This window comes from Molothrus ater, chromosome 6 (assembly GCF_012460135.2).
Source record: "Molothrus ater isolate BHLD 08-10-18 breed brown headed cowbird chromosome 6, BPBGC_Mater_1.1, whole genome shotgun sequence".
Taxonomy (NCBI): Eukaryota; Metazoa; Chordata; class Aves; order Passeriformes; family Icteridae; genus Molothrus; species Molothrus ater.
Genome location: NC_050483.2, coordinates 39,512,444 through 39,539,313, shown reverse-complemented (window position 1 = coordinate 39,539,313; position 26,870 = coordinate 39,512,444). Strand labels below are relative to the sequence as shown.

The window sequence follows — 26,870 nt, the reverse complement described above, 5'->3', positions numbered from 1 at the left end:
TGGAGACATACAGCTGTTTTTAAAGCTGCCAAGGCAAGCTGGAAGCCCATCCCCATTAAATTTCTGCACTGTAATGCTGTTTTATGTCTGTTCCCATGGTCTTTGATATGTGGCATATCAAGGAAGTCAGTGGGGTAGAAATGCAGCCAGAGAGAACCTCTTAAGAGTGATGAAAGATGTAAGAATCAGTATTCAGGTGTTGGACAGATACTTGGTTTTCAAGGATTTGAGCCTTGATGCAGCCTGGGTGCAGGAGAGAGGATATGTCAAATTGTTGCCATAATCTACTTCCTCTCACCTACCAAGGGTGGTGGTTTCTTCATTCACCCATGCTTTTGTAGGCACTTTATTCTTTCAATATCCCTGCATATGACTTAACTCCAGCCTTAGGGAAGTGTCTCTCTGTATGTTTCAGATTTGAGGACCAAAGTTGCAGTGAGGACTTGTGGAATTTTCAGACAGTCTGTGACAGGGAAGATAAAAAGAGAAAATAACTTTCCCTGGAGCAACAACATCTCCTGGGAAGGTGGAAATGAGCTAAGGGAGTTTAGGAGGAAGACCTTGCCTATTTGCAGAGATCCCTGTGACCTCTGCCCCCACGCTGCCAGGTGATCCCATTGAGCTGCATATAGGGACTGTACGCCATGAGGCTCCAGAGGTCTTCTCACAGAAGGGGCCTTTAGGGATAGTGAGGTGCATCTGAATGTAGGCCTGAAGGGTTCAACCTCCTGCCTGTTTAACTTTGTTCTGGAGTGAGACTCTGGCCATTATGTTCTTAGTTTGGTGGAGAAGAAACCTGTATACACAAGTAGCCAGATGCCCCCTTGCACTGCCCACATTTTCGGGGCTGCAGTGGCTGCAGCGTACACTTGTCAGTAATTTAGCTGCTGCTTATTAGCTCATCATGCTCAGCCTCCCCATGTTAGTTTATCAGCCTCCACTTTCATCAGCATTATTCATGATAGTTCTTTGCTGCTTCCAGAGATAGTAACCTGGGCTGGGAATGCAGCATGAGCTTTTTTCCTGACATGAATATTTTAAAGTTTAAAAGAAACATTTTTAATCAGTGTGTCAGGAAGGACTAAATAAACTAATGCACTTTCCAATCTTATACAGATGGTCTTGCAGTTAAGATGGTGAATAAAGGTGCAGGGATTCCAGGCTGAGTCTCTGGCTCTGCTGTGGCCTCACAGCGTGACTTCAGACAGTCCCATTAGCATCCCTGGGGCTTTTCCACATCTGCAAAATGACATTCACATGCCTCTTCATTTGTCTTTCTTCTGAACGGTGACTATAGGGTTTTTTGAACCCTGGCTGTTCTTGACTGAAATTCTGTTTCCTCTCTGCTGTTCCTGCATTGCTGTTGATCCACCTCCCTGTCACTCTGCACAGATCTCACTTATGGTAAACTATCCATCCCTTCTGGGTGTGCTCCCACAGTCAGAGCTATAAGTTAGAACTGAGTTTACATACATAACTTTTCCATGAGAAAGTGGACTGAATAGCCCCAGTGGTACAAGTCCTTCAGCAGCTCTGTTTTCCTATGGAGGCCCTAGTTGATGGACAGGTTCCCCTGCATTTTAAATGGAACTGCACAGGAGCTGCTTACAGTGAAGATCTACATCACTCTCCTAGATGAAGAGCATGAGCAGAGCTTCAGGGACTCAGTAATTGAATGTTACCTTGCATGTCATTGCTCAACCCTGGGCCAGGTGTGCCTGCCAAGCAAAGCAGGGCTGAACTTGGTGGCATCCCCCTCTGACAGGCCTGGCTGGGTGGTCAGAGTCATGCCACAGTCATCCCTGCTGTGTGACCTTGCTGGGAGGACTTACCTCATGCACTAAAGACTAGAATTGATCTGTGAGGGCACTGTTAGATGTTCTTGAACAAACTACATTGTCTGTTAGTGATACTTCAGCAGTGTTCCAAGTCTTATTCTTTTATTAAGAGTTTTGGGATGACTATTTTTGTTTCCCCTAATCCCCAGCTCCTGGAAGAGGTGATTACATGAGACTCCAGTGAGAAGAAATGAGTGCCTGTCATCTTAACAGAAACTGTTTATAGTACCCCGAGCTGGGGAGCAACACCTCAAAGTAACCCCTGAGGTCAGAAAACAGAAAGCAAAGAGAAAGATTTCAGATATATGTGTGTATTTTAACCATCTTGTTTCTTCAGCTAATGTTATGGTTTGGGGGGCCTGACTGGTGATTTCACACACTTGTCACTGGCAGTGCTGCCACTGACTGATCTGCTCTCCTTGTATTGCATAGCTGAACTGAGTGAAAACCAGCAAATTTTAAAGCTCTTTCAAGTTATCCCCGAGTCTGTAAAGGCAACTAAGAAGGGGCTTAATCCTAGAGCTGAAATATTTCAGCTAGGGCAGCTCCCCATTGATCCTGCTTGAAGAGATCAGAAGACTAATCCCATTCCCTTCCTCCTCTTCTCTATATAAACTGCCTTAGGGGCTTTTTAGAGTGCCTGGTCACTTATCAGCACTTTCCTGCTGAAGGGTACAGTCGAAGGTGACTCTGTTGGTGGGAGAGGTTGTGAGAACTGCTGTGGTTCCAGGTCCCAGCATCGTGGCTCTGCAGTATTTCAGCATGTGAAGTGGTTGTTTTCAATGGCAGGCTTCCTGGGCTGGTGGCCTTTGTTAAAAAACAGGCATTTATTGGGAGATAACAGTAGGGACTGGCAGCCTATTTAAATCACAGCTGAGTTTTGTATTATAAATTACATCAACTTCTGGAGTGCCAGACTTCCCAGAGACGCTTAATTCCTGCCTGACTAGGACCTTGTCCCTGTTCCAGGCACTGCAGTGTTGGCTGATTTATTTTACTGGGAGATTTCATCAAAACCTCTGGCTTTAACCTATACAGACTTACGTGACTTGGGGTCTCCTTTTCCTTGAGATCTCCCTCTCTTCCTGAGTGTTAACATGGTAATAAATGTCACATGAAGCATTCCAGCGAGCATATCCTTGATCTAGTTAGGAAAAGCTGATGGCAGGCTAGTTTTGGGATGAGGGAAGGGTTGTGGGGGCTATGCTGCTGTGAAAGGAATTCAAGTGTCTGCATAAGGACTTCTCTCATTTGATGACAGCAGGATGATGTGTGGATGGCACACAAGGAACGAGCTGTCTGTATGTTTGTTGTCCAGAAGCAGTGTTTCTCACAGGCATGCTTGTATCTCATAGTAGTAGAGAGCACAGCCAGAAGGGGAGGGACATGCTCTTGAAAGCCCTGCAGCTGTGTGTAAAGGTGGTGAGGTGCCCCTGCAGTCTCCCTGGGGCAGTCCTGGGAGAAGGGGTATCAGCAGAAGCAGTGGCTTCATGGGTTAAAACCCATTCACAAGGTCTCCATGTGGCTGGAGTTTAGTGTCCACCTTGTGTTGTCCAACAAGGCTTTATTACCCTTTGACCAGCTGGCACCTTCTGTCTTTGAAGGACAACACTGTTTTCAGTGCCTTTTCAATTACCCTTGCTCAGAACAATAAGTCCAGTCCTACTGGAGCAATCTGTGGATTCCTGGCTGCCACTGCCTGGGTCATAAACCCAATTTGGCATCTGTTGACTTGGGAAGTGTTAGGGTCCTGTGTATAATTAATAGCACTTTCCTCCCCAGGCACAAACTGAAGCTGATGTGCTGTAATTAGGAACACACAGGCTCAGAGGTTGATTTAGGCATAAGGTTAATGAACTGTAAGTCCCTGTAGCAGTGGAGGAATTTGAGTGACTCCAAAATCAGCCGTGGAAGGAAAGCTGGAAAGCACTGAAGGGGACGGGCCAGGGGCACTGTGCAAATCAGATCCCAAAACAGACTAAAGGTAACATGCAATCCCTTGCTTTGTGAATTAGGACCTATTCCTGTCCAGAGCACTCTGGGCAATGCTGGCAGCCATGTGCTCTCTGCAGGCCATGCTGCTCATTTCTGAACTTTCTGGAATAAGTATTGCTGGAGAAAAGCTCTGCAGAGACCTGTGTGGAGAATAGAGGTGACCTTGTGTTAGGGGCCCACAGCAGTTGTAACACCAAGACCGTAAAGGTCACCTGCCTGTAGAGATGAGATGGGACTGTCCCGGTTGTGCTGCCCCAGCTGGGTGTCACCACCATGGGGCTCAAGTCCTGTGTCCACTAACTGCCTTTCTGTGTCTCCTCAGCTGTCTGCGACCCGCCATGCCAGAACAAGGGCTCCTGCAGCCGCCCCCAGGTCTGTACCTGTCGCTCAGGCTTCCAGGGCTCCCGCTGTGAAGAAGTTGTTCCTGAGCAGGAGTACCACCCGCCTGGTGCCGCTGCTGCTGCCTTCCAGCCCCGCACAGGCTCCCTCCGGAGGAGGACCAGCACAATAGGGCGGGATGCCTCCCCGCACGGGGCTCAGGCGCCCATCCCACGGCACGTCCCAGCTGTGTAAGTCATACCTGAGTCCTGGCATCATGCTGTGCCCATCCCTCAGGCAGATAACACCTTGGTCAGCTGGGCCACGGCCTCTGCTTCATGAGACCAGGCAACCTGGCTCTTGATGAGCACTCCTCCATAGGCTGTGGTAGCTGATATAAGGGGGTCAGGTCCTGCTGTCCCTCCAAGGGACTCAGTTTGTTTCCAGCACTTTGTCACAGTCCCCTGGCTACACAGGAATGTGATGGGCTAATGATGATCCCATGAGGAAGGAGAACTGTGAAGGTCATCAGTTTGCCCTTGTCCTGCTGCTGAATAGCCTTCATGGTAGCAGCAGGGTGGACAGAGGAGTGGTGGGTAAATCTCTTTCCCAAGAGGATATGTTTAGAGCAATATATCCAGGTAGTACCCACAGAAGAGAACATCTAAGGTATGCTTGTAAAAGCTGGTATTAGCAAAACAATGACACTCACAGATGTCTCCTGGCAGAGTCTAGCAATTATTGAGCCGTTTGTTCTGTATTTCTGAGTAATTTTGCTTTGGTTTGGGTCATTTTGGTACTCAGGCAGATGCCTGCATATTGGGTACAGAAACAAAGGTGGAGCTGCTGGAGCTCAGAGGTCCATGCAGCGGGGAGTGTGAGGAGTGTGTTAAGCTCAGAATGACAACTGTGGCATCGTCTGGTCTTTTCAGAGAGGAAGGACCTAGTGCTTCAGTGCACCTGCCTCAGATCAGTGCTGAGATGCTCCTGTACCTGGGCTACCACTGCTTCACAAAACTTTGTGTTTTGTGACATCCTGCTGGAGCTGTAGCTGTTTTTACTGAATGAGGCAGTAAAGATGGGAGAGGTGTCTTTCCCTAATAAGCACTACTACTGTGCCAGCAGCTTTTTGGGGATGGAGTATTGAGAGTAGTGCCTGCTACAATAACCCACACATATTACTTGTTTGGGTTTTTTTAGACCACCTCCACTTCTCTATAAGAGTCCATGAATGTGGGAGCAAATTGTTAGACTGCATCACCCCTAAAGGCCCCTGTGTTTCTTGGAGCTGTTCAGTCAATTGCTGGGCCAGAAAGACTGGTTTTGTTGGTAGCCACTAAAGCAGAGAATTTTCTCATGGCTTCCAGGAGGAGCTCCTCTGTCACAATCAGGAAGACATTACAGCAAATTACAGGTGTTTAACCGGGATGTAACTTCAGTTTTTCCTTTATCTTTTCTGAACTTTTGGCTTTCTCTGTCAACATCACTTTGTGCTGCCTGAGGAGAGGGCAATTTGGCCTTTGCTTTTCTATTTTCCTGCAGGTTGTTTCCAACATGCCCATTGCCCCTACAGTAGCTACTGCCTTTCTGTCTCTTTTGAAACAGAGGCAATGCATGGGCTGGAGACAATTCTAGACCCTTGGCTGTGAACAGTATTGGAGAGGCTCAAATGACTGGCAAAGATTTTACTGGCACCAAGTAGTTTGCTGAAGATGACATATCTTGGTGCCCAAATGGAAGACTATCTAATAGAAACCAAATTGAGGAAAGGCAGAGGTGATGCTGGCAGGGAGAGGTGACCAAGCCCCTGCCATTGCTGCTCTAAGAGAGGCTTGCTGCCCAAGTGAGCACACAGCCCTCTCATGTGCCTGTAATCCTGGGCATTGCTGATGAGTTTCCCTGTGGTGATGACCTCCTCCTACCCCTCTGTGCTACCACTCTGTGAGGAGGGACTGGAGGGGAGGGACAGCAGTGTCCTTGGAGATACAGCACCTGTTGAAGGCTTTCCCTGTAAGGAACATGACCTCAGGCTCCGCACAGAGGACGGAGGGCTGTGCAGGCACTGGCAGAGCATTCTTGCCCAGTCAGTCAGACATAGCAGCTAGTGATCACTGAGCTGGGATTGCTGAATGCCCAGCTGCCCAACGTACCTTAAATCCTCTGGCACTATCCCAAGGAAACAGGACTCCATTAAGGAGTGTGCTCTGCTGTTCCTCCTTCTCTGTCCACGAAGGCCATAGGATGTCACCTTCATCCCATGCTTCAGCAAGAGACTTTGACTATTGTCCTTTGCAATGGCCACAGGTAGGACACCAGGACATGTCCACCACTGACTGCCTTCTGGAGAATCCTGAAGGATTCGCTGAGGCTGCTGTGTGTCTCTCCAAGAGGCAGTTCTCACCACCCCTCTGAGTGCTGTGCTGCCCAGGCAATGTTTACCAGCCCTGCTTTGCAGGCAGGTGGAGGGCTGCCTGCACCCTGCCACTGGTGTGCATTGAAATGCCTCTCTTCAGCCCCTGGGTGTTCTTCTATACAACTCAGTCACTTGGATTTTTTCTGTGGTCTGTGGAACTTATAACATGGTGTGGTACTGCATAACTTAAAAGCCTTGTTGCTGTTAGAAGAGTAGTTCCCCAAAAGTTTTTGAGTGTCCCTTTCAGCATGTCAACTTCTGGGCTAGCTGCAGAGCCTGTAAGAGTGAGCATCTGCAGCCAAAGGCATGGTCTTGGCCATGCCCTCCCATTGCTTCACTTGTTGGTCCCCACCTGGTCTCTGGGTGAGTTGGCTCAGTTCAGTAAACCAGCAAAAAAATGAACACAGCAAAATCAAAGATAATTTTCTACCACTTCAGTGGACTAAATTGGCTTATTGGAAGATCATGAGACCAAAAGAATTGGAGAGAACTGCATGTCTAGCAGTGAAGGGGAGGAAAGGAGGGGTGGGGAAGTCACTTCTCTAGGTTGGTTATTTGTATCATGAAACCACACTCTTAGACTCGTCTGAACTTGCAGTGACAACATCATCTCTTTCCACTGAAGTGCTTTCTGTGCTTTTGCATGAAGCTCTCTTCATACAGTTTTGTAGCAGCAAAAGCAAGAAGTTTGTCTTAAAAGAGCTAGGTAGTGGTTGTTCATGTTTGCAGTTATGAGGATTGGGTTTTAGGCACTGCAAACTCAGAGCTGCATTCACTTGAGTTCAGTTCACTGTCAAGTGTGAGAGGAACAGCTTGGGTTGTCAGGTCCATGGTCTGCTCCAGGATAGGGTGGGTTGTGCTGGTGGATGCTGACTTTTTCTATTCAGCCTGGCATGATTTCACAGGAGCTGGCTACTTGTCTGATTTGTCAATAAGGAAGAGGTAGAAGAAGTTCTTGAATGGTTCTGTGGATGGAGGACACCGGTGATTCTAGGTCAGTGTTGTGAGAAGACTCTGAGTTCCAGGACAAATACCCAGTCCCCAACCTCCCTGTACATTTGCATTGCTTACAAGCAGGAGTTGCACAAGAGTAGGAGCTTATAGACATCTAAGCCTTGTCTTGCTATTTCAAGACAGGAAATCAATCTTCACATGAGTGAATTTGCATTCTCTTTTTGTTTATTTGCATCTATATTTGCTTTATTTGTGTTTGCTTGTACAGAGCTAACTATCAGAAGCTCTGAAGCTATACACTAGAACAGTACTATATTAGATTCGCTTTAAACATGCAACAAAACCCATTAATTCACCACAGAGACCTGGTCTCTAAGAAGTAATTGGGTTGCTATTGGTTTCAATGTGTTTTGAAGTGAGTCTTCAGAGAGAGAGTGTAAGAGAGCAGCCAGCTGAATTAGTTAGGAACTGCCTGGACTAAAATATTACCCAATTACGTGAGTGATGAGACTGCTTTAAAATTATTTCTTGTCCTCATGTAGTTGGACTTGCTGCTTACCATGACTGCACCTTCATTGTGGGGACTAACTTGGTCTGGAGGTAGGAAATTTTTGGGAGTCTGTAGGAGCCCATAAAGTGTTGGTGAAGAGCATGACCAGACAGCTGCCTGTTTTCATGATTCTGCTTCTGGTATGCACATGCTTCTGGTTCTGCTTCAGAACCACAGTAGTCTTCTGTGGCTTCCCTGCCAGGAGAGCCCAGGAAGCACAGCTGGGACAGCAGAGATGTTACTGTCAGTCCTCTACTCTCAGGTACCTCCTCACCCTTGGTGAGAAGTGGCAGCTCCTTGAGCAACAGGGCTGTACCAGTCATATGCAACTGGTTGTACTGCTTGGTTGGAATTTTCACCTGCCAGATGTGAGGGCTAGTGAATGGGCCTGTGGGCATTCCCACTGTAGCTGTCATAGATCCTTTTCTGGGTGTGCTGGCAGTCTTGGAAAGATGTGGATTGAAGGTCAGCTTGAATGTTGTGCTGAGCACAGGCAACAGTGCTGCAGAGTTACTTGTAGCCCTCAGTGTTTCTGTCTGGAGAGGTACTGGGTAAGAACCACTCCATCCTGGGCTGGCCTCTATGGTGTGCATTCTCTCTTCCTCCTGGGACTAAAGAAGAAGAAGATGTATTCAGTCTTACTTGAGCTCAACCCTTGCCCAGGGAAGGACAAGGCTAGGAGAAAGGCAGCTCTGGGTCTACTTTGCTGACACCAGAGCTGGTGATGCTCCAGCTGTCATCCTGGAAATACAGGCTAAGCAATGAGTACCACTTCCCAAGTTCCTTCAGCAGTCTGTGGTTCAGTGCAGATTTGGAGTCAGGTGTCCAAGAGAGCCTGTGGAGACTTGTTAGCTGCTGCAGAAGCTGAGAGGGCCCCATTCTGTGCTGGGTGGAACAGCAAGTGCTCTGGAGAGCAAAATCCTGGGGGTGTTAGAGGCCCTCCCAGCACGGACTAACTGCAAACCCTCCCTCTTCTTGATCTCAGCCTGAATCTCTGCCTGGAGAAGCAAAGCCCTGATGGATGATTGTGCGGGTGGAGTTGCACCTCAGCCCAGAAGCTGAGCTAAATGGAAACAGCTTTGTTTTCCTAAGGCTGGATTATCAGCAGAATTCATGTTTATTTAGCAGGGAGTGGAAAGGGTTTGTTCCCTTGCCCCTTACCCTCAGGATGGCTGACCAGATGCCTTTGACTCTGGCAGTGTGTGTGGAGGGTCCTGTTGCTGCCACCTGAGAAGGTCCCTTCTGCCAGGGATATATAAATCTGTAGCCAGCCTCTGTGCAAGGGAGCTGTGCTGCCTGGATGGGAGGTGTGTGCTGGGTGATGGCTGCTTGCAAAGCAAGGCATCCTTCTCTGGGAAGAGAAGCAGAGGTGTCTGGGACCTGCAAAGCATTCCCCCAGCGATGCAGGCAAGGGAAAAGGACATAGCTGTAGTGTAAGGTGCTGAGACACTGTGCAGACAGCTTAATGCAGCTAAGCTCTTGAGGGCAGGGAGCTTCCTGCTCTGAGAGGGTTCTGTTTAGGCAAGGCAGTTGTTGGGAGTTGCCTCGTGTTTTCAGGATGGAAAAGGAAGAAGGCTGAGTTGCAACACGCCTGGCCCACTGATTTCTGATCCCAGACACTCTGCAGCACCCTGGAGGAGACATCTCCTCCCTTCCTGATGAGAAGAAGTGCTGTATGCAGCCCTTGAGGAGCTGTGGCAAGCGCTCCTGGCCTGGGAACACTGGGAACCTCATGCCAGCAGGCAGGCTCTGCCAAAATCTCTGTTCTCTCTCCTGGAAGCAAAGGATTAGAACAGCAGGGAGCAAACAGATGGGAGGATCTTGGGTGGGTGGCAGAGGTTGCTGGATGGAGAAAGTGTGTTTTCCCCCATTTGAAAATTGTTCTCTTCCATTTGAAAATCCTGTCCTGGTGCTAGTCAAATGTCAAGCATGATCCTTTGCAAAGGGGAGTGGAGCCCATGGATGGATACAAAGCTGTCTGCCCTGGGGTCACCACTTAAACCACGACATTGAGAACTGTGGCTTGGCAAAATCAGCTTGATGAGCTTGTTGTCATTGAGGACTAGCAGATAGAACAAAAAGTTCACTGCAAGGTCACTTGCTTTTTAAAGATGCTGCTCCAAACAGAGGCAGATTTGTCTTAATTGTTAAAGCAGGATCTGGAGCCTCCTGTCTTGCCAGTTTTGAACTTTCCACATTCATGAGAAAAAGGAAAACTTGCTTACTGCCTTACTTGGGCTGCTGACGAGTGTCCAGGACTGTTTATCCACCATATGTCTAGCACTAGCAGGAGGTCTGTACTAGCTACATACTTACTGAATGCATCTTTGCTCTTCTGCTCACTTATGATTGTCACTCAGTCCACATTTATGAGTGTTACAATTTATTAATATCCAAATATCAGAGAAAAAAAAAAGCCAGACCTTGATGAGAAGCATCCCCCTGTTTAAGTGCATTCCTGTGGCATAGGCTGTGGCAGCTTTCCCACTTCATTTGGTATGGGACCAGCCCAGGCGATCCATAGTACACGATGTTGAATTCCCGGGGTAGAACACCGGTGCCAGCCTTGTGCCACTACAGTGTCTATGCTTGTAACTTGAATGGCATATTTTCTCAGTGCAGATAAGCCCTAACTGCAGCTTTCTAAGGTGCTTCCCTTTGGCAGTATGGTTTTTACAAGGTGGCCAAACATTTACATTCCTTGTTCCAAAGCCAACTTTGAGTAGATATCTGAGACATTGTTAAAAAATTGAAACTAAAAAGCCAGTGCCACTCCGGGTGAGAATATGTGAAAAGGAAAATATGTCACTCAGGACAATGAGATCTCCATAAGCTCCAGATCTAGGCCCCTTTCCTGCTTTGACATAGTCAAAAGTCCTTGGCAAGCTGGATGAGAAGCCTAAAGGAAAAACTCAAGCTACTCAAGAGGAGTGTAAATGCCATTTTTCTTATATTAAAAAACCCCTCCTATTTTTAAATTACATGATATACCTTCTCTAGTCTGGCACCAGATTCAGTTTCTTTATTTTCTAGTGTTTTAAAGTTGTCAGCACCCTTCTGGTTTATATGTTTTATGTATTTACTTTCTGGGGGGTTGCATACCCTTCAGAGCAGCAGGAGAATAGCTGGCTTTCAGGCCCCTTTTCAAAACTCCAAATATGGTCTTTACATTAAACCTGGGTTTTCTGCACCTCCTTGGGAGCCATTCCTATAGCTGAATGCAGCCTTTAGGCAGTTCAAATGCACTTTTCCTTCTAACTGAGAGTGCTGCTACTGTCAGCTCAATCTGAGACTCCATGCAAGAGAGCAGGGTGCGGGGCAAATACATTGTACATGTGGTAGGTAAGGTAGTACAGAAAATCCAGTTTATAGCCTATTTTATATACTATACATATATCATTTGTGACATTTATGACAATACAATTTATGTAGCAGTTGTATAAAAAAGAAAGTTGTTAGAAGAGCACTAAGGCCACATGATCAAATGCTGGGAAGAGTTTTCCTAATGCCTGAATTTGGATTGCCATCTATCTTGCCTTCAGCTCCCTTGTGCCTGTGGATTGCTGCAGTTTCTCATACCTGACTGTGTGTTGCCTTTTTTGGTTTAAACTGGTACTTCACTAAAATCAAAGCTGCTCTCTTTAGTTGTGAATGTTTCACATAAATCACCAGTGCTAGCAGGAAACAAGGGATTAATTGAAGTTGATTTGATACAAGAAGTGGTTGAAATGAAGATCTAAAAGTCTCCATATAAAATCTACTTGTTCTCTTTTCCTTTCTTCAGAAGCATCCTGAGAAATGCTGCCCTGAGTTCTTGGTGCTTGGTGGGATTGGTACCTTGCTCTCCACACCACCTCATTTTTTTTCCACCTGTGTGAAAGCTCTCATTTAGGCAGAAACTAAACATCTAGACAGGAATTAAGAAGACATTCAGGCTGGAAAAATCTTATCTATCTATTGCTGCTGATGGAAAAATATCCTCTATGCAAGGAAGAAATCTGGAAGGAAAGGCTAAGATTTTTCAGGGTAGAAGTGAAAAGCAAATTAGTCAATGGAGGGTAATTCATGTGGTGCATACCAGAGACTGATGGTGCTTAGGACCCAAGTCAGATGAGTTTTTTTCCCTGTACACCCTGGGCTCCTGCTCTGAGTCAAGGTATTCTTTATTGCCAGAAAAATTGACAAATTGGAAAGAATTCTGAGGGAGGGAGGGAGCTGAGTGGAATGGTTAACAGACCCACATCTGCAAAACTGAGCCAAGTGTTGGCCTTGGAGGATGAGGAACATACTTGGAGGCTGAGGCTATCAGGATGGGGCAGAGTGTATTAGGTTGCCTGTAGCCTTGGCAGGGTGGCCATGGTAATATTTCAATGGTATGGCTTTCTAAAAAGCAATGTGCCAAACTATTCCAGGGATGTAATGACAGGTTGATAATGACACTGGAGCTTTGCCTTCTCCATGACTTTGGAGCTCAGTTGTTGCAGAACTGGAATCCAGGCGCTGCCAAAGCAGGTGCAGGGCTCCACATCCCTTCTCAATGAGGAGTCTGGGAAACCTGTTCCTCCCTTGTAGTCCTTGGTGTGGGTGCTGAGGGCTATGTGAGAGAGGTCTAGAGCAGACTGATGGTCATGGTACTCCTGAAGTCACTGGCTTTGCCATCAGGCATCATGCTGACATGGCCAGGAGTGTTCCTGATTCCCAGACACCCACTAGGCATTTTGCTAGTGAGCACATGGAGGGATGGAGCCGGTGCAGAACAGTACAGACTAAAAATCACCAGGATGCTCATTCCCTGATCCTCAGCTGGGATGAGGCTTCAAGAATGGATAGCTAAGGTTACATCCCAGCTCAGCTCTCATGGATTGAGTGCTGCAGGTGCAGGAATCCTGTGTGTGGCTGGGGATGGAGCAATGTGAGAAGACCTAACAACACTGAGGTAATAGATCCAAAAGCCAGGACATCCTGCTGGGTGTTTAACCATGATTTTAGCTTAAAATATGTCTTAGATCTACAGTGTTCCCAGGATGAGTGGGAGACCACCTGCTGTAGATGAAAAGCCTTCACTTCTTCAGATGAGAGCACTGCACACATCTCTTCACGTTGTTGCTCTCACGCTGTGTTGTGTGTGTTCAGCCACAAACTCCCCACCCCACTCACATGCCTGGGGTGAGAGAGGCATTTCCAGCCCTCTCTGTGTCCTGTGTAGAGCAGTGGGCAGGCAGCTGGCTCCCCCCACTCCCAGGGGTGCATGTGGGTGCAAGGATGAATAGGCTAAAGTGTTTTCTCAGGGCTTTGAAGCTGGCAGCCTCGTGAAGGGGGTGGGTGTTGCTAGTCAACAAGATGAAAATGAAACTCAAATGTGCTTGTTTTTTCACTGTGTTATGGGGGAGATGAGTGACCTCCCTGCAGCCAATGTTGAGCTTTTCTCTGGCTGATGCCTCTGCAGCAGGTTTCATTAGATGGCAGCCAGGCCCTCAGCTTGCAGCTGTTGTGTCTTGTGGAAACAGAGGGACCTTTGAGATGGAGATCCGTGCTCTGTGTGTACAAGCACAGGTTGATGTGTTGTCCTCTCCTCTTGTATGCCACTGCCCTAAGCACAGATCCTTCCCTGCCAGGTAGGACCCTGTACTGGGGAGTGTGGGGAGCAGGAGAGGGGCAGAGGAGGCGTTGCTGGGGTTGGTGGGGGGTTGAACCTCCCCACCTCGGTGGGGTGGTCACAGTGTGTGGCTGACAGCCCATTGTGTGACTGACAGACCATGGTGTGACTGACAGCCCAGCTCTGGCTGTGCCAGCAGCTTGTGCCAGGGTTTGTGGTGGAGCACAGGCTGCGGCCATGGCGTGATGGCTGCAGTGAGATGGTGGCACTGATGGAGACCTGCATGTGATGGCAGCTGTTAGGATGCTTCTGCATGAGTCTCTAATCACTAAGGTGTGAGACTGCCTGTGTGACTGCATTTGGCAGCAGTGCTGTGCCTGTTGATTGTGCTGCTCAGCACCAGCCCCCTCCATGCAGCAGGGGAGCCAACTGAGGCAGTTTTGTCACTGTTCCAGCCCAAAGGAGTGTGCAGCTGAGCACCACAGGCCATCCTGGGCAGTTCTGACAGAGAGGTGGTTCCTTGCCTGGTCTCCCTCACCACTGAAATCCCAGTTTTAGTCTATGGAGTGTTCAAGATATGGCCCAAATGTGGCATTTGTAATCAAGTAACCTGGCATGGTTCCTCTGTTGGCTCCACTTGAAGCTCAGAGCAGTTGCAGGCTGCATTTTTATTTTTGGCTTTGGCCTGCACTTCAGCTCTGGAGACAAGCAGATTGCAGACAGGTCTTTATCACATTTGGCATTTGGAAATCATTATTCTGGCCTTTTAATGGGTCAGCACTAAGGTCTGATGGATGCATGGTCTGCAGCTCCTGGTGACCACCTGATGCCATGTCCTTGAGCAGGGCATTTTTCTGCAGCCTCACTGGGCCAGGCAGGTGCTCTTCCCATGCTTGGAGAGTTGGACTTCTTCCAGGGAGTCAGTTGCTCACTGCCTAATACATGAGAGCAAAGAAGAGCATTCAACAGAGTGGCAGGTGGCATGTGTGGCACATGTGGCAAGGGAAGGGCATTTAATGTCAGCAGAGAGCTGTGTGGAGGCATGTGAGCAGCCACTTTGGCTAAGGAGAAAATTGGATCCCAAGAGACTGGTTAAAAAGGACTTGTTAGCTGTCTATGAGCTTAGAGGGGTTCAGTTACATATGTGGTGTCTGGCAACTCCTGAACAGATAAAATTAGAGTTCACAGCCCTCTGTCTCTCTGTTCTCACACAGTACATGGCAGGCTGGGAGCCAGCTAGGATGGCTCTGCAGCACTGGCACTGCTTTGGGGGCCAGAAGAAGGAGGATGCCAAGGTGGTGGTGGTGGTGAAGTCTGAGCTTGGTGGCATGAAGCAGACAGCTGGTGACTCTGCTGCCCCATGGACTTGCACATCTGCTGCTACAGTTTGTAGTGAGAGATTCAGAGAAATCTTGGCCGGCCACTGGCACATATGTCAAGTGGAGCAGGCAGCTGGAGTTACCCCTGCAACATGGCACAGGTGAGAGCCCAAAATAAGAGCCATGTGGGCTCTATGAGAGCTTCTTCGTCACTGTGGTCAAGGATAGGGCTGGCACCTGGGTGCTGGACTGACATGACTCTTGGCATGTGCCAGTGACAGAGTGTAATGTGCATCAGGGAGCCTGACACATGTTCCTGGCCCTGCAGCCCCACTTTGTGAGTACTGTTTGTGCCCTCCCACACAAAGGCAAAAGGTATCATCAGTGACACTCTGCCAACAGCAGCTCTAGAGGTCTTGGAAGGGAAGAAAGATTTGGATGACTTGCACCTTGATGTCCCTGTGATGGTCCAGGTGCCAGTGTCTCATGTCCCATCTTGCATGGCATCTGGCTGTAGGTGTCTGTGGATCTGGAACAAAGGCACTGAGCAGTCATTCTTGTGGCCTTCATGGTACATAGATTCTGCTTGGCTCTCCCAGGAAGGTCTTATTCCTGTGGAGGCTGGCTGATGCTTCTCCAGTGCAGGAGAACTTCCCTTGCTTTCCATCAAATGCTGGGGAGCATGGGCTTCAGACTTCAGGGACTCCCTCATTTCAATGGTAGGTACCAGGGCTGAAGACACCAGCAGGAGGGACAGCAGGCAGGTTTCAGTGGTATTTCTGCTGCCCCTGGAGATAATAAACTGAGCCAGGATTTATGGACCTAATGTGGGTGAAGTCAGTACCTTGTATGGTGTGGTTTTCCCCCTCCTCCCAGAGTCTTAACAGAGCTGTCTTCCTTGTCATGTTTCTGAGCTAATTGATAATAAACTGGAGTGCTCTCTAAGCAATGCCCCTCCTGTGCCTGAGCCCTGAATCCTTTCTGCCTGCTGAGGAACCTATTTGGAATCCAAGAAAGGGGAAGTTTCTGGTTTGCAGTCAATTTACTGCTTTCCAAAGCTGGCTGCTTCTCTTTCCCCCATAGACACAGATGCTGGTGTTAAGGCTGCCCATTCTTCTGTTACTCTTTAGTGGAAAATCAGCAACTGCTGAGCATTACAAAGGGGGAAGTGAATCACTGATTTTGGTCCCTGTGGCCCCAAGCAGGGAGGGCATCTTGCCAGAGGGACAGGCAGATGGACAAGACAGACACCAAGTATATTGTTCAGCATTTAAAATCCAGGGGAGAACCTGCCTGTTGCCCTGGCAGGTTATCAGGGGTTGAGCATGACTCAGTCCCTGTCCTGGCTGAGCCCACTCATGTGGAGATGCACATGCAGGCTGCAGTCTGGAGTAGCTGGGGTGCACTTACCAGTGGCTGCCCTCCATGGGACTCTGCTCCCAGCCCATGGGCAGCACGTGTCCTTTCTGGGTACCTGGAGGCAGCAACTGCATCCCAAGCAGCAAGCTGGTTATATTTGGAGAGATGGAGCTTGTTGGGCTCTGAGATGGGGTTTTCTGGACCCTGGGAAGATATTTTCTTCTCTGAGAGCTGCTTATCTTCAGATTTGTTTTGGCCAGTGCTATTGTTGCCCTTCTGAGAATTGCTCCTTAGGTCTCAATAGTCTCTGTCATCTTTCCTTGATCTTCAGCATGAACATCAGAAGATTTGTTTCCAGCTGGAAGAGTAAATTTCCAATCCTCATCTTTTCTGTCCTTTCCTTGTCTGGGGTTAGTGCCCCTCCCTGCTGACCACACTGCCCAGGACTCACTCTCTCCACAGTGCCTCAAGCCATCCACCCTGCTGTGGTCTGTCAGGCTTTGGCTGGGGAGAGGGTGAGGCAGGCTGGATGAAAAACCAGTAATACTCTTGTGGTACTTGGCTCTGCATTTCTTTTACACAAATAGAAAAAAGCCCCACCGTTTCCCAGCTCACTAGCACTCTGGCCAAAGTCAACAGCTGCATGAAGAGCAGCCGATAGAAGCTAAATCCAGGAAAGACTGAGGTGTTGCTGCTGGGGAGAGGGAAGTGCTTTGAAGAGTTTGCCACCTTTGCCTCCAGCTCCAAGGAGGATGCCTGGTGTTAGGTCACTAAGAGAACAGTTTGCCCACCTGTACTCCCTCTGGCTTTTGCTTACCCAGAGAACCGTGATCACCAGAAGTGATCTGAGATTTGCAAATAGTTTCTATATACAGTGGGTTAGGAAAATAATATTGTTTTCCAGATACCTCAGTCTCAGTGATTTAGACTTGGTTATTGTGACTCTGCATATCTAATCTTGAAATTGCAGGCTTTAAAAAAAACTCTGTGGTTGATTCAGAAAACAGAAGTCCTCCTATCCATCTGTGCAGTTTCTGGGAGTCTGCCAGCTCAGCCCTCAGTGGAGTGACAGGAAATCATTCACCTGCTCTGTTCAGAGAACAGGCACCTTGTAGGTTCATCTGGGACTGGCAGTAGAGCCATGATATCCAGAGCATACAATATTTTTGTACCTTCTCTACTCTGCTAAGACTAAAGTAAATATAGAGCAGGGTGCAAGTGGTACCAAAATTCATTGAAAATAAAATGTTTACACACAAAAATGCTGTGGTGATGTGTGGGATCTCTTGCTGAATGAAATACAAGTGTTATTTGGGTCCTGCAGGGATATGTAGCACAAGAATGTAGGGGACCAGACCTCCCTTAGTTCTCTTGACTTCTAGCATGTGTCCTCAGGCTTAGAGAGAATCCAGGTCATTGACCTGCACCTCAGAATAGAGCAGCTAAAAGCACTTGTTGGATAGTTTTGAACTGTTGCAGATGTGGGTCAATCTGCACAGCTCCCTCCCATCCCAAATCTCTTAATTTTGATAAGCACCCAATACCTATAGGTGTTTCCATGTGAAGGTGACTGAGGTCTCTCAGCTGGACCTTTCAGCTGGTAGAAATCAGTAGGAATGCTCACACCCATGCTCCTGGAAGGAGAACTCTGCTCCCTCTGCCTTCCCTCCTTGCCCCATGTTCTGTCCTGGATCATTGCCACCGTGAGCTCCAGAGGTGGGTGCTACAGGACAGGAGACTGCATGTTGATTTTGCCCTACAGGCTGTGCCTGACACAGAGAAAGTTGTCAGCAGCTCTGATGGATGAAGAGCAGGCAGTTGTCTGTAAAAGAAGAGACCACTGCCTCTTTGCAGAGATGTGTGCTGGCCACATGCCTGGCTGAAGGAGTGGAAGTGAGTGATACCATGTTGGGGGAGGCTGTAAGACTGAATGAATATGAGGCCCTTGGACTTTAAGTGACTGGAACATAGTGCTTGAAGTGTCAAACTCCTCTGCCTCTTCATTGCCTCTTCTCAAGCAGGTGAAGGCATGGAGCATGGTAACACAAGCTCCACACTCTGCTGATTTGGAGCTACCCCATCTGTTTCCCATCCTCACTCTTCCCCCTAGGACAGCCACATCACTGAGAGAACCTGTGGCAGTGCAGATCCCTGGGAACTGGCCAAGCTCTGGCCCTATGTTTATTAGGATCCATGAAGTGGATAGGGATTGCTAATGGCTTCTGATCAGATCTGTACTGCTGTGGTGAGCTCAGGTGTATTTCCTGAGACACTTCAAGTGAGCCAGTCCCTGTCTGCCCAGCATGGACTGACTCTGAAGGTTTGGAGGGAAAAACTCTGTTTTGTTTTCCCTGACCATGAGCCAGCTGCTCAGCATGACAAATTGAGATGGAAGGATGCCTTTTGCCATTGACTTCTGTAGCCCAGGCTTGAATGGTATTACTCAACTCAGTCCACAAATCCCAGTGCTCATCCGCCTAGAATAGAACCAAATAAACAAATTAATTCAAAGCAAATCTCACCCCCCCCACACACCTCCTCCCTGCTTCAACTCACACTGGAATGCTTTGCCAATGAGATCTCACTAGGATGACTTTTCCTCAAGTGTTGCAAACCATAATGTTCCTACTCTGTTTTTCCTTTGTGAAGTTGGCACTGCCCCTTGTAGTAAGGTCATATAATCCCTCTTTCTTTGGAACTGAAATGCTAATGATTATTTTATTTAATGCCCTTCACATGTTGTTGTTATGGGGTTTTGTGGGTTTTGTTACAAAATTTGGTAATCCTAGGAATGACAAGAGATGTTCCTAAAGACAAAGGGTGAAGTTCCTTCAGGCAGGCAGTGCATAGAGCCCAGCCAAGCTGTGCTACTTGCACACAGCATGCTCCCTTTTCTCAAGAGTAGACGTGATGTGAGGGTTTTCAAGCAGAAGAGCTGATATTTCCCTCTGTTATGCTACCTGTCACCTTCACCCAGTGACTCTTCAGATCCCAGGGCCGGCACTAGGACAGTCACTGTGTTTGGGGGAATGCACTTCTTTTCCTCAGGGTGTCTCCATCTCTGCAGTAAAAGACCTTGGAATCCCAGCCATGTTCACCCATAGGACTGTGCTTGGGATCTCTTACTGGAAGTCAGAGAACAAATGTGCCTGAGCTTCCAAGGTCTGGTAGCTCCTCCCTAGCCTCCCTAGAGTTCCATGTGGCTTTTCCTTTGTCACTAACAAAACTAGCAGTAGCACACCAGGTGACAAAGCAGTACATAACAGGCATCAGAAATTCCTTTTCTGGCTGCAGGGCTGAATTAGGAGCTCAGAAATGTGCGGGCAGGCCATGCCTGGCTGCCCTGGCCATCTGGGGTAGGTGGCACTCTGCAGGATCTCAGGGGAGCTTCTGAAAGGGACTGAGGCAGAACTGAAATAAGGTTCACTTCTCTTTAATTATTCTGGCTAGCCTTGCTGATTATTGAAAAACAAGCATTATTTGCTGTCCTCATCTCAGTCTAGATCTTGATTTTAGCAAGACAAGAAATATTTTTGTCAGCACACTCTCTTCTGCTGAAGGGATGTATTGGGAGTTTGGGAATCCACCACTGAGGTTTTTGCAGAAGGAAGAGATCTATACTGCTGTATGTAGGCCTGCTTTCTAGTAAGGAATCATTTGGCTTCAGTTTGCAGATGTTGTCAGCTCTTTACACCTGGTATTTTGTTCCTGTGGAGAAACCTGTGCCCTCTAATCAGAGCACCTCTTCTTTATCCTAAATTGAAGAGATTGAATATTTTATGTTTCTTACAGAAAGGCATTTTCACTAGTCCCCCAGTTATTTCCACCATGTTTTTTCCTGTATTCTCTCCATATTTTTGACACCCCTTAGAAGATGTGACATATTTTACATCACAGCTAGGGTGATATTATAGCATGTATACACCCTCCTGTGATGAGGACGTGTAGGGAGGCAAAAATACCTCCCTGTTCCTGCAGTGTTTCAATGTCCTAATGTCAGGGCATTGAACTGACAGTTCATATTTAATTGCTTGTCATTAGCCCTGAAATCTTTTCTGAATTGCTGTTTTCCAGGATCATCTCCAACTATCTGCAGCTGCTGCCTGCATTCCTTCTTCCTAGAAGTGTAATCCTGCATTTGGCTCTATTAAAATCCCATGTTGCTTGGATATATTTACCCTCCACAGAGATCCAAACTGCTCTGTGTGATTGCTCTGTTCTCATCACAATACACCACATTGCAAATTTTTGTGTCAGCAGCACACATTATCAATGTCGATTGTATGTTTATTTAGAAATAAAAATATTTATTTCCAGATGAAATTCTTGAATCATGCCAGGCCTCATACTGATCACCCTGGAACCCATCTAATTCCCTCCCCAGTGGCAACTACTTCTTGTGTTCTGTTTCACAGCCAGTTTGTTATTAATTTTGCATGTGCCTGATTGGCATCGTACTGCCTGTTTATTTTTTATGGAAATAGCATAGGCTCTCAGATGGTTGGTGTGCATGTGTCTAATTCTATCAAATTATGAAAATGGACTCCTTTGACAAGAGTGGTTCTTCACAGACCTCCTTGACTTGACATCAGTTTGTATTCCTTTTGTTTAGTTCCCAGATAATTGACCTGTGTGTCATCTTTTCCATTGTTCAGGGCTGATTTTGGGCTTGCTGGCTGACAGTTACCTTGTGTGTTGTTCTTGACCTGCTTGAATACCAGCACAGCATGAGCTCCCTTTCCATCTCCCCAGATCTTATTGTTATTCCAAGCTATCCAAGGAATGTCTGCAAGGCAGAGCTGCTGTCAGCCAATTCTCATTGAATCACCCAGTCCTGTTTGGTTTAGAAATTTGCCTTTCCTGTAGACACTGTAACACATCTCCTGTGCTGACTGTGACAGGGAAGATGGTAAAAACCACAGAATGGGACAGGCCTCTCTGGGCACTTCAGTGGGAAGTGCCACTTTTTGCCTCAGCCACTTCATCAGAGATGGAGGTGTCGGACAGGGTATGCAGAAGAGTTGTCAGTACTGAAGTTCAGTTACAGAGGCATCCAAGGCTGGGACTTTCAAAGAAACCCAAGGAGCATGTGGGCAGCCAACTTGTTTTGGCCATTGGCTGTACCAAGCCTTTTTCCTTGCAGGTAGTGCAGGTGAGAGTGAGATGCTTTTGTTGGAAAGCAGAGTACCCTCTTGGAGGCTTAGTGCTGCAGTCAGTAAAAGGAAATGGGAGCAAATGCAGTAGATCAAGGTCTTTAACACAAAGAGCTCTGCCTTGTGGCCTACATGGCTTTATAAAAGAGTGTGTATGAGATGTGACCTTGAGAGCTGGATGGCTTCTCTGTGCTTAGTCGCCTGAGAGTACCAAAAGCCATCAATGCATTTAGTGCAGAAAGTTGTAACTGCTCTTACAGACTTGAGTTCTTGGTGATTCTCTCTTGTTTGTGACTCTCAGGGGCCAAGTTTTGTGTATTTGCTTGGTCTGGCCTCTTCTCTGACTGTCTTACTGTTTTTAGTGCTTGTCTGGGGCTGGATAGGCAGGTCCTAAGAAAACTTCCACCATAAGAACACGTGTATTTGGAGCTGCTTACATTTGCTATGGTCAAGGAACAGACCTTGAGTGTGATGGGCAGTTCTTCAAGGCAGCCAAAGCATCCCTGTGGAAAGACAGCCTGATGTGATGGTACAGAGGGGGTGTCTTGGTGAATACCGTGTCCTGCCAGGCTCAGGTCATGGGGCATGGTTCCTAGAGGGGAACAGTGTGCCATGGTGATGACTGAAAGTAGGGGAGGAGTGGGATCCTGCACAGGTGGATGAATCTCTGTGTCCAGGTGGCAGCTCAGGCAGTTTGGCAGTGAAGCTTGCTGCTACATTGGTTGACAGGGACTGTGGGTTAGTGCAGTCACTCGTGAGGCATATTGGTCCATTTTTTCTCTTCCACAGGATTCAGAGCAGAATTGGCTCTCCTGTCTCCCCTCAGCACACAGGGTCCTCAAGGACTGTGCGGCGCTACCCAGCCAGCAATGGCCAGCTCACCTCTAATGCACTCCCCAACGGGAATGGACATGAGCAGAGCAGACCTGGCCCACACGCTGTTTCCCAGGAGCACACCTTGTCTGCAAAAGGTAAGGTCTGTAGGGCTGTCACTCTTTTGGGTCTTCTTGGTGGGGTCATGGGAAAGGGCAACACTTTAACTGGGGATTCCCAAGAAACCATGGATTCCCAGGACTGGTGCTGCTCAGTGGGATGAAAAGGGAAGGTCAGCATGGGCATTGCTGGTCTTGGCAAAGAAAGGGGCTCTACTGAAAGAGGACACATCAGGGAAGCAAAATGCTGATGGCTTGAGACGGGAGCCAGGGGATATGACAATTGCATCTCAGAGATGTTGAACAACACCCCAGCCCTGAAGGGGAATTGCCTCAGTCTGTAGGAATGGTGTCTCCCAGCTTACTCCTCAGTCTGAGCAGCTCTCAAGGTCAGATTGTGCAACCAGCATCTATTTCTTCCCTTTGGCTGCTGCCTTGATGCCTTCTGACATGAGCAGGGATTAGGCCAGGCTGCTGGGACATGCAGATGCTAAGCCAAATGCTTTCCCAGCTAGGACAGATGCCAGTTGTCTTCTGCAGCTTGGTTCCCTCCTGAAGCCATGATTCCCCAAGGAGGCACCTCAGCCCCTATGAGTAGGGCCATGAACCTGGCTGAAGCTGTAATCTGAAAGTGGGGATTGAAACAGGGAGTGGGGTGAGCACAGCAAGGACAGCACATGACTGTCCCATTGGGGTGGGATGGAAGGCTCTGGTGTCAAGCCAGCTGGTTACACAACAGTTCTGTCTGTTGACCATATTCCACATGTCCCAAAGAGCTCTGAGCGTGATTTCCCATCATATGGGAGGATGGTGAGGGACCAGAAAAGGACCATAGATAGCTGCAGGAGGTGAAGGGACACTTGTAGGGTGACAATGGTTTTCTTAAGATCTGATGTTCTCTCTTCTAAATGACAGTGTGTTTATGTGAGGAGACTTCCAGTGGTTTAAGAGCAGCCAGTCTTCTGACTACTGATGTGGTTGGAGAAAGAATATTGCTTAAAGTGCCATTGTTCATGTGTTGACCAACTCTTACAGCTGCTGGAGCAGAAAACGGGGTGGAGTGAGCAGGGGCAAGGAGAGGCAGAATCACAGAATTGCAGTCAGCTAGGTTGGAAAAGATCTTTAAGTCAAATCAATGATGTAACACCACCTTGTCAGCTATGCCATGGCACTAGTGCCACATCCAGTCTTTTCTTAAACACCTCCAGGGATGGTGACTCCATCACCTTGGGGAGGGACATAAATCCCTCTTTGCACTGGGAATGCTTTGGAGCTTGAGCTGCGAATGACAGCTTGAGCTGCAAATAACAGCTCCCCTGGCCTAGAGATGCTGTTTCCACTTAACACTCTTTTTCTTTCTTAGGGGCCAACCTGACAGAGAAGATTAGGAAGATAAAAATTGTCTTCACACCCACCATCTGCAAACAGACGTGCCAGAGTGGGCGCTGCTACAACAGCTGTGAGAAAGGAGACACCACCACTCTCTACAGCCAAGGGGGGCAGGACCACGATCCCAAATCTGGCTTCCGCATCTGTAAGCACCCCCATGTCCTCCACCTACTTTCTTGCCTGTCTCCCCACTCTATCTTCCTGCCTTTCCTGACTCTACAGACTAAGGGCTTGGGCTGCTGTAGGGAGAGGAAGCAATGGCTATTCTCAGTGCCTTCGAAGGTGTTTTCTGGGGTGTTTGGGGCTTACTCTCTCTCTGGGGGAGGCAGAGAGACTTTGCCTCATTGCTCTCTTTCCTGGGCAAGCAGATCCTGTTTCCATCTCACCCTGGGTAGAGAGGATGTATGTGCTTGAGTCAGGCCTGCAGCCAAGCCTCACCACCTCCTTCTTCTCAGAGCCAGCTCACTGCTTTAGTTGGCATCCAGTCTTGGGGCTGACTTTCATCACCTAATTTCCCCCTGTTCTCTCCTTTCACTCACATGGCAGCCAGGAGAGCTGGCTGCAGGTTGCAAACTGTTCTTATAAACAGGGCTTGCTGAAACCACTGCTCACCCTTCAGAGCCACTGGGATTGCTCATCAAGTCACTGGGATATCCAGCTGTGGGTTGGTCACATTGTCTTGGAGCAAGCTGGTGGGAGAAACATGCTGGACTTGTTGGGACTTGTCCTTTGAGTGCCTCTGTATCACTCAAATTCTTCTACTGAGAGAATGAAAAGTCTTGCTGTTGTGGACACTGATGGAAGATTGTGTTCACAGAAATTTATGCCTAGGTCCCAGTAAAAACATGTGTCTCCTCCCCTTAAACTGGGTGCTGGGCTTGAGCATATGAGCTTAAAACAGGATGGGTGTTCATCTCCTGGGATGAACCTGACAAGCCATCCAGGAATGTGGAGCAGCAGTGTCTCATCTCATATGAAATGAGTCAGGATAATCTGTCAAGGAATCCCATGTGTTGGTGGAGTTTAGCTCACATTGAGAACTGTTCTGGGTTGCTCCAAGCATGATGAGGTCAGAAAGGACATGACTTTGGTTTCATCTGTGAATGCTTTTTCTGAGCCTGTGCAGATGAATTGCTCCTGCTTATTTTGTCCCACTCCACACTTCTCCCACATGAACTGCTGGCAGGGCCAGGGCTGGATGTGAGACAGGCTGTGAGGATGTAGCTCTCTGCCTGTTCTGTCTGCCTCTCCCATCCTGCTGAGTTCCCTTCTGGGCTAAGAGTAAAAACCCTGCCAAGTGGGGAGGGGGCAATGCAGAAGGGAAGAAATTGGGCAAACTTGGCTACATATGGCTGCCATGGCTCCTGACCCACTCCAAGAGATCCTGCTGTGTCAGCAACAACACCTTGGCAGCTCCCCAGGACATGGGTGCCCCAGCCTGGCTGTGGCCCCAGAGCCCAAGGAAGGGTTCATCTTCTTCAAGCCATGCCTCCAGTTGTGAACAGAGCTTGGGGAAGACGGTGTTGTCCAGCAGGGACCTGAGCCTGCCTCCAGGCTGTAAGTGCTGACCCCAGCCCAGTGCTGGGCCTGGTCCTTGGGACATCATGGGGTTAGTGCTGTCCAGGTGCAGCTGCCTGGTGTCCCCCAGCTGCCCTTGGCTAGAGCCAGTGTGTCAGTTTCTCCTCTAAGCAGATCTCTCTTTGCCTTGCAGACTTCTGTCAGATCCCCTGCCTGAATGGAGGGCGCTGCGTGGGCCGCGATGAATGCTGGTGCCCCTCCAACTCCACGGGGAAGTTTTGCCACCTGCCAGCTCCCTCTTTGGAAAAGAAGCAAGGAGGAAGAGGCCCAAAGATCCCAGCTGACAGCTCCATGAGGCACTCCACATATACCCTGCCCTTGTCCAACCAGCTTGGTGAGCATGGCCAATGGCTCCAGACTCCACATTTTACTCCTACTTGTGTGCTCCTCAGATCTTCTAACAGGCCTCAGGAAGCCACTACCTCCTTATGCCTGTGGTTTCAGGCCAGGTTGTTAGACAGGAGGTTTCCCTAGTTTCTTGTGGAGATTTTGGTAGGTTTGTCCTCTTTTTAGGCCAGAGAATTATTTTCTCTTAGATGAAGTCTTCCTCTAGATTTCCTGGCGGGCTCAGTCTACCTCTCCTCCCATTTGACTTTGTTCATGATGACACTCTTTGGGTGCCAAATTGTTGCCAGATTGTCACAAATGTGGTGTAAACTCATCTTCCAGCTTCCCTAAACCCTTCTCTGGTGAACGTCCACATCAACCACCCTCCAGAAGCCATTGTGCAAATTCACCAGGTGGCCAGGGTGCGGGGTGATGCAGAGGCGTCGGAGGAGAACAGTGTGGAGGCAGTCCTGGTGCCTCAGCTGGCTGCTGTGCCCTGGTACACCTATTCCCATGGGAATGGGAACAGTATTGCCACTGAGAGCAGACAGCAACAGCAGAGAGCCCCAGGGCTGCTGGGGAGGTGCTTTCGGGAGGCTCTCCATGGGCAGGTAAGAGGACATCTTCAAGTGTTGGTGTATTCCTTGTTGTGGGGTAGGGGAGCGTTGGCTTTTGGCGTATAGAGGGTGGCTTTATTCTGTGAAGCTGTTCAGCATCAGCATGGGCATCGTGCAGGTGCCATGGGCACAGGCAGCAATGTGTTACTACTTGGGAAGAAAAAATTTCCTTGCTTTGATCCAACAGAGAGACCTCACTGCCTTGCCCTGACCAGGCTGTGCCCTGGGGCAGCACAGCCCAGACTTGATGGCTTTCACACACAGTCTGGTTTTAAAAGGGTGCCCTATTTATAGCAACATTTACAGCCACGCTCTGCGATTATTATAGGAAACGTATAAAACATAGGAAAATTCCTTTCCCTCTCAGACGATAAATGGAAGTCTGATTTCCATGGAACCATGCCTTCCTGGAGAGCTCAACTGGGGCTTGGGAAGCAAATGCACGTGAGGGACTTTCTCACCCCTGTCCCACAGTCATTGTAATTTCTTATTTTGTCTTTCCCCATATGTTTCTCTTGCGTCACTGGAAAAG

The 26,870-nt window shown here is 48.3% G+C and overlaps 1 protein-coding gene across 1 annotated transcript in view; it reads left to right on the top strand.

Moving 5' to 3' along the window:
• The window catches only part of LTBP2 (latent transforming growth factor beta binding protein 2), a 71,272-nt gene that overhangs the window by 10,171 nt on the left and 34,231 nt on the right, over positions 1-26,870 (top strand). Inside the window, exons 3-7 of the mRNA XM_036384801.1 lie at positions 4,156-4,402; positions 22,285-22,466; positions 23,791-23,961; positions 25,528-25,728; positions 26,064-26,332. Coding sequence (XP_036240694.1) covers positions 4,156-4,402; positions 22,285-22,466; positions 23,791-23,961; positions 25,528-25,728; positions 26,064-26,332 — 1,070 coding nt within the window. The remainder of the gene's footprint in view (positions 1-4,155; positions 4,403-22,284; positions 22,467-23,790; positions 23,962-25,527; positions 25,729-26,063; positions 26,333-26,870) is intronic.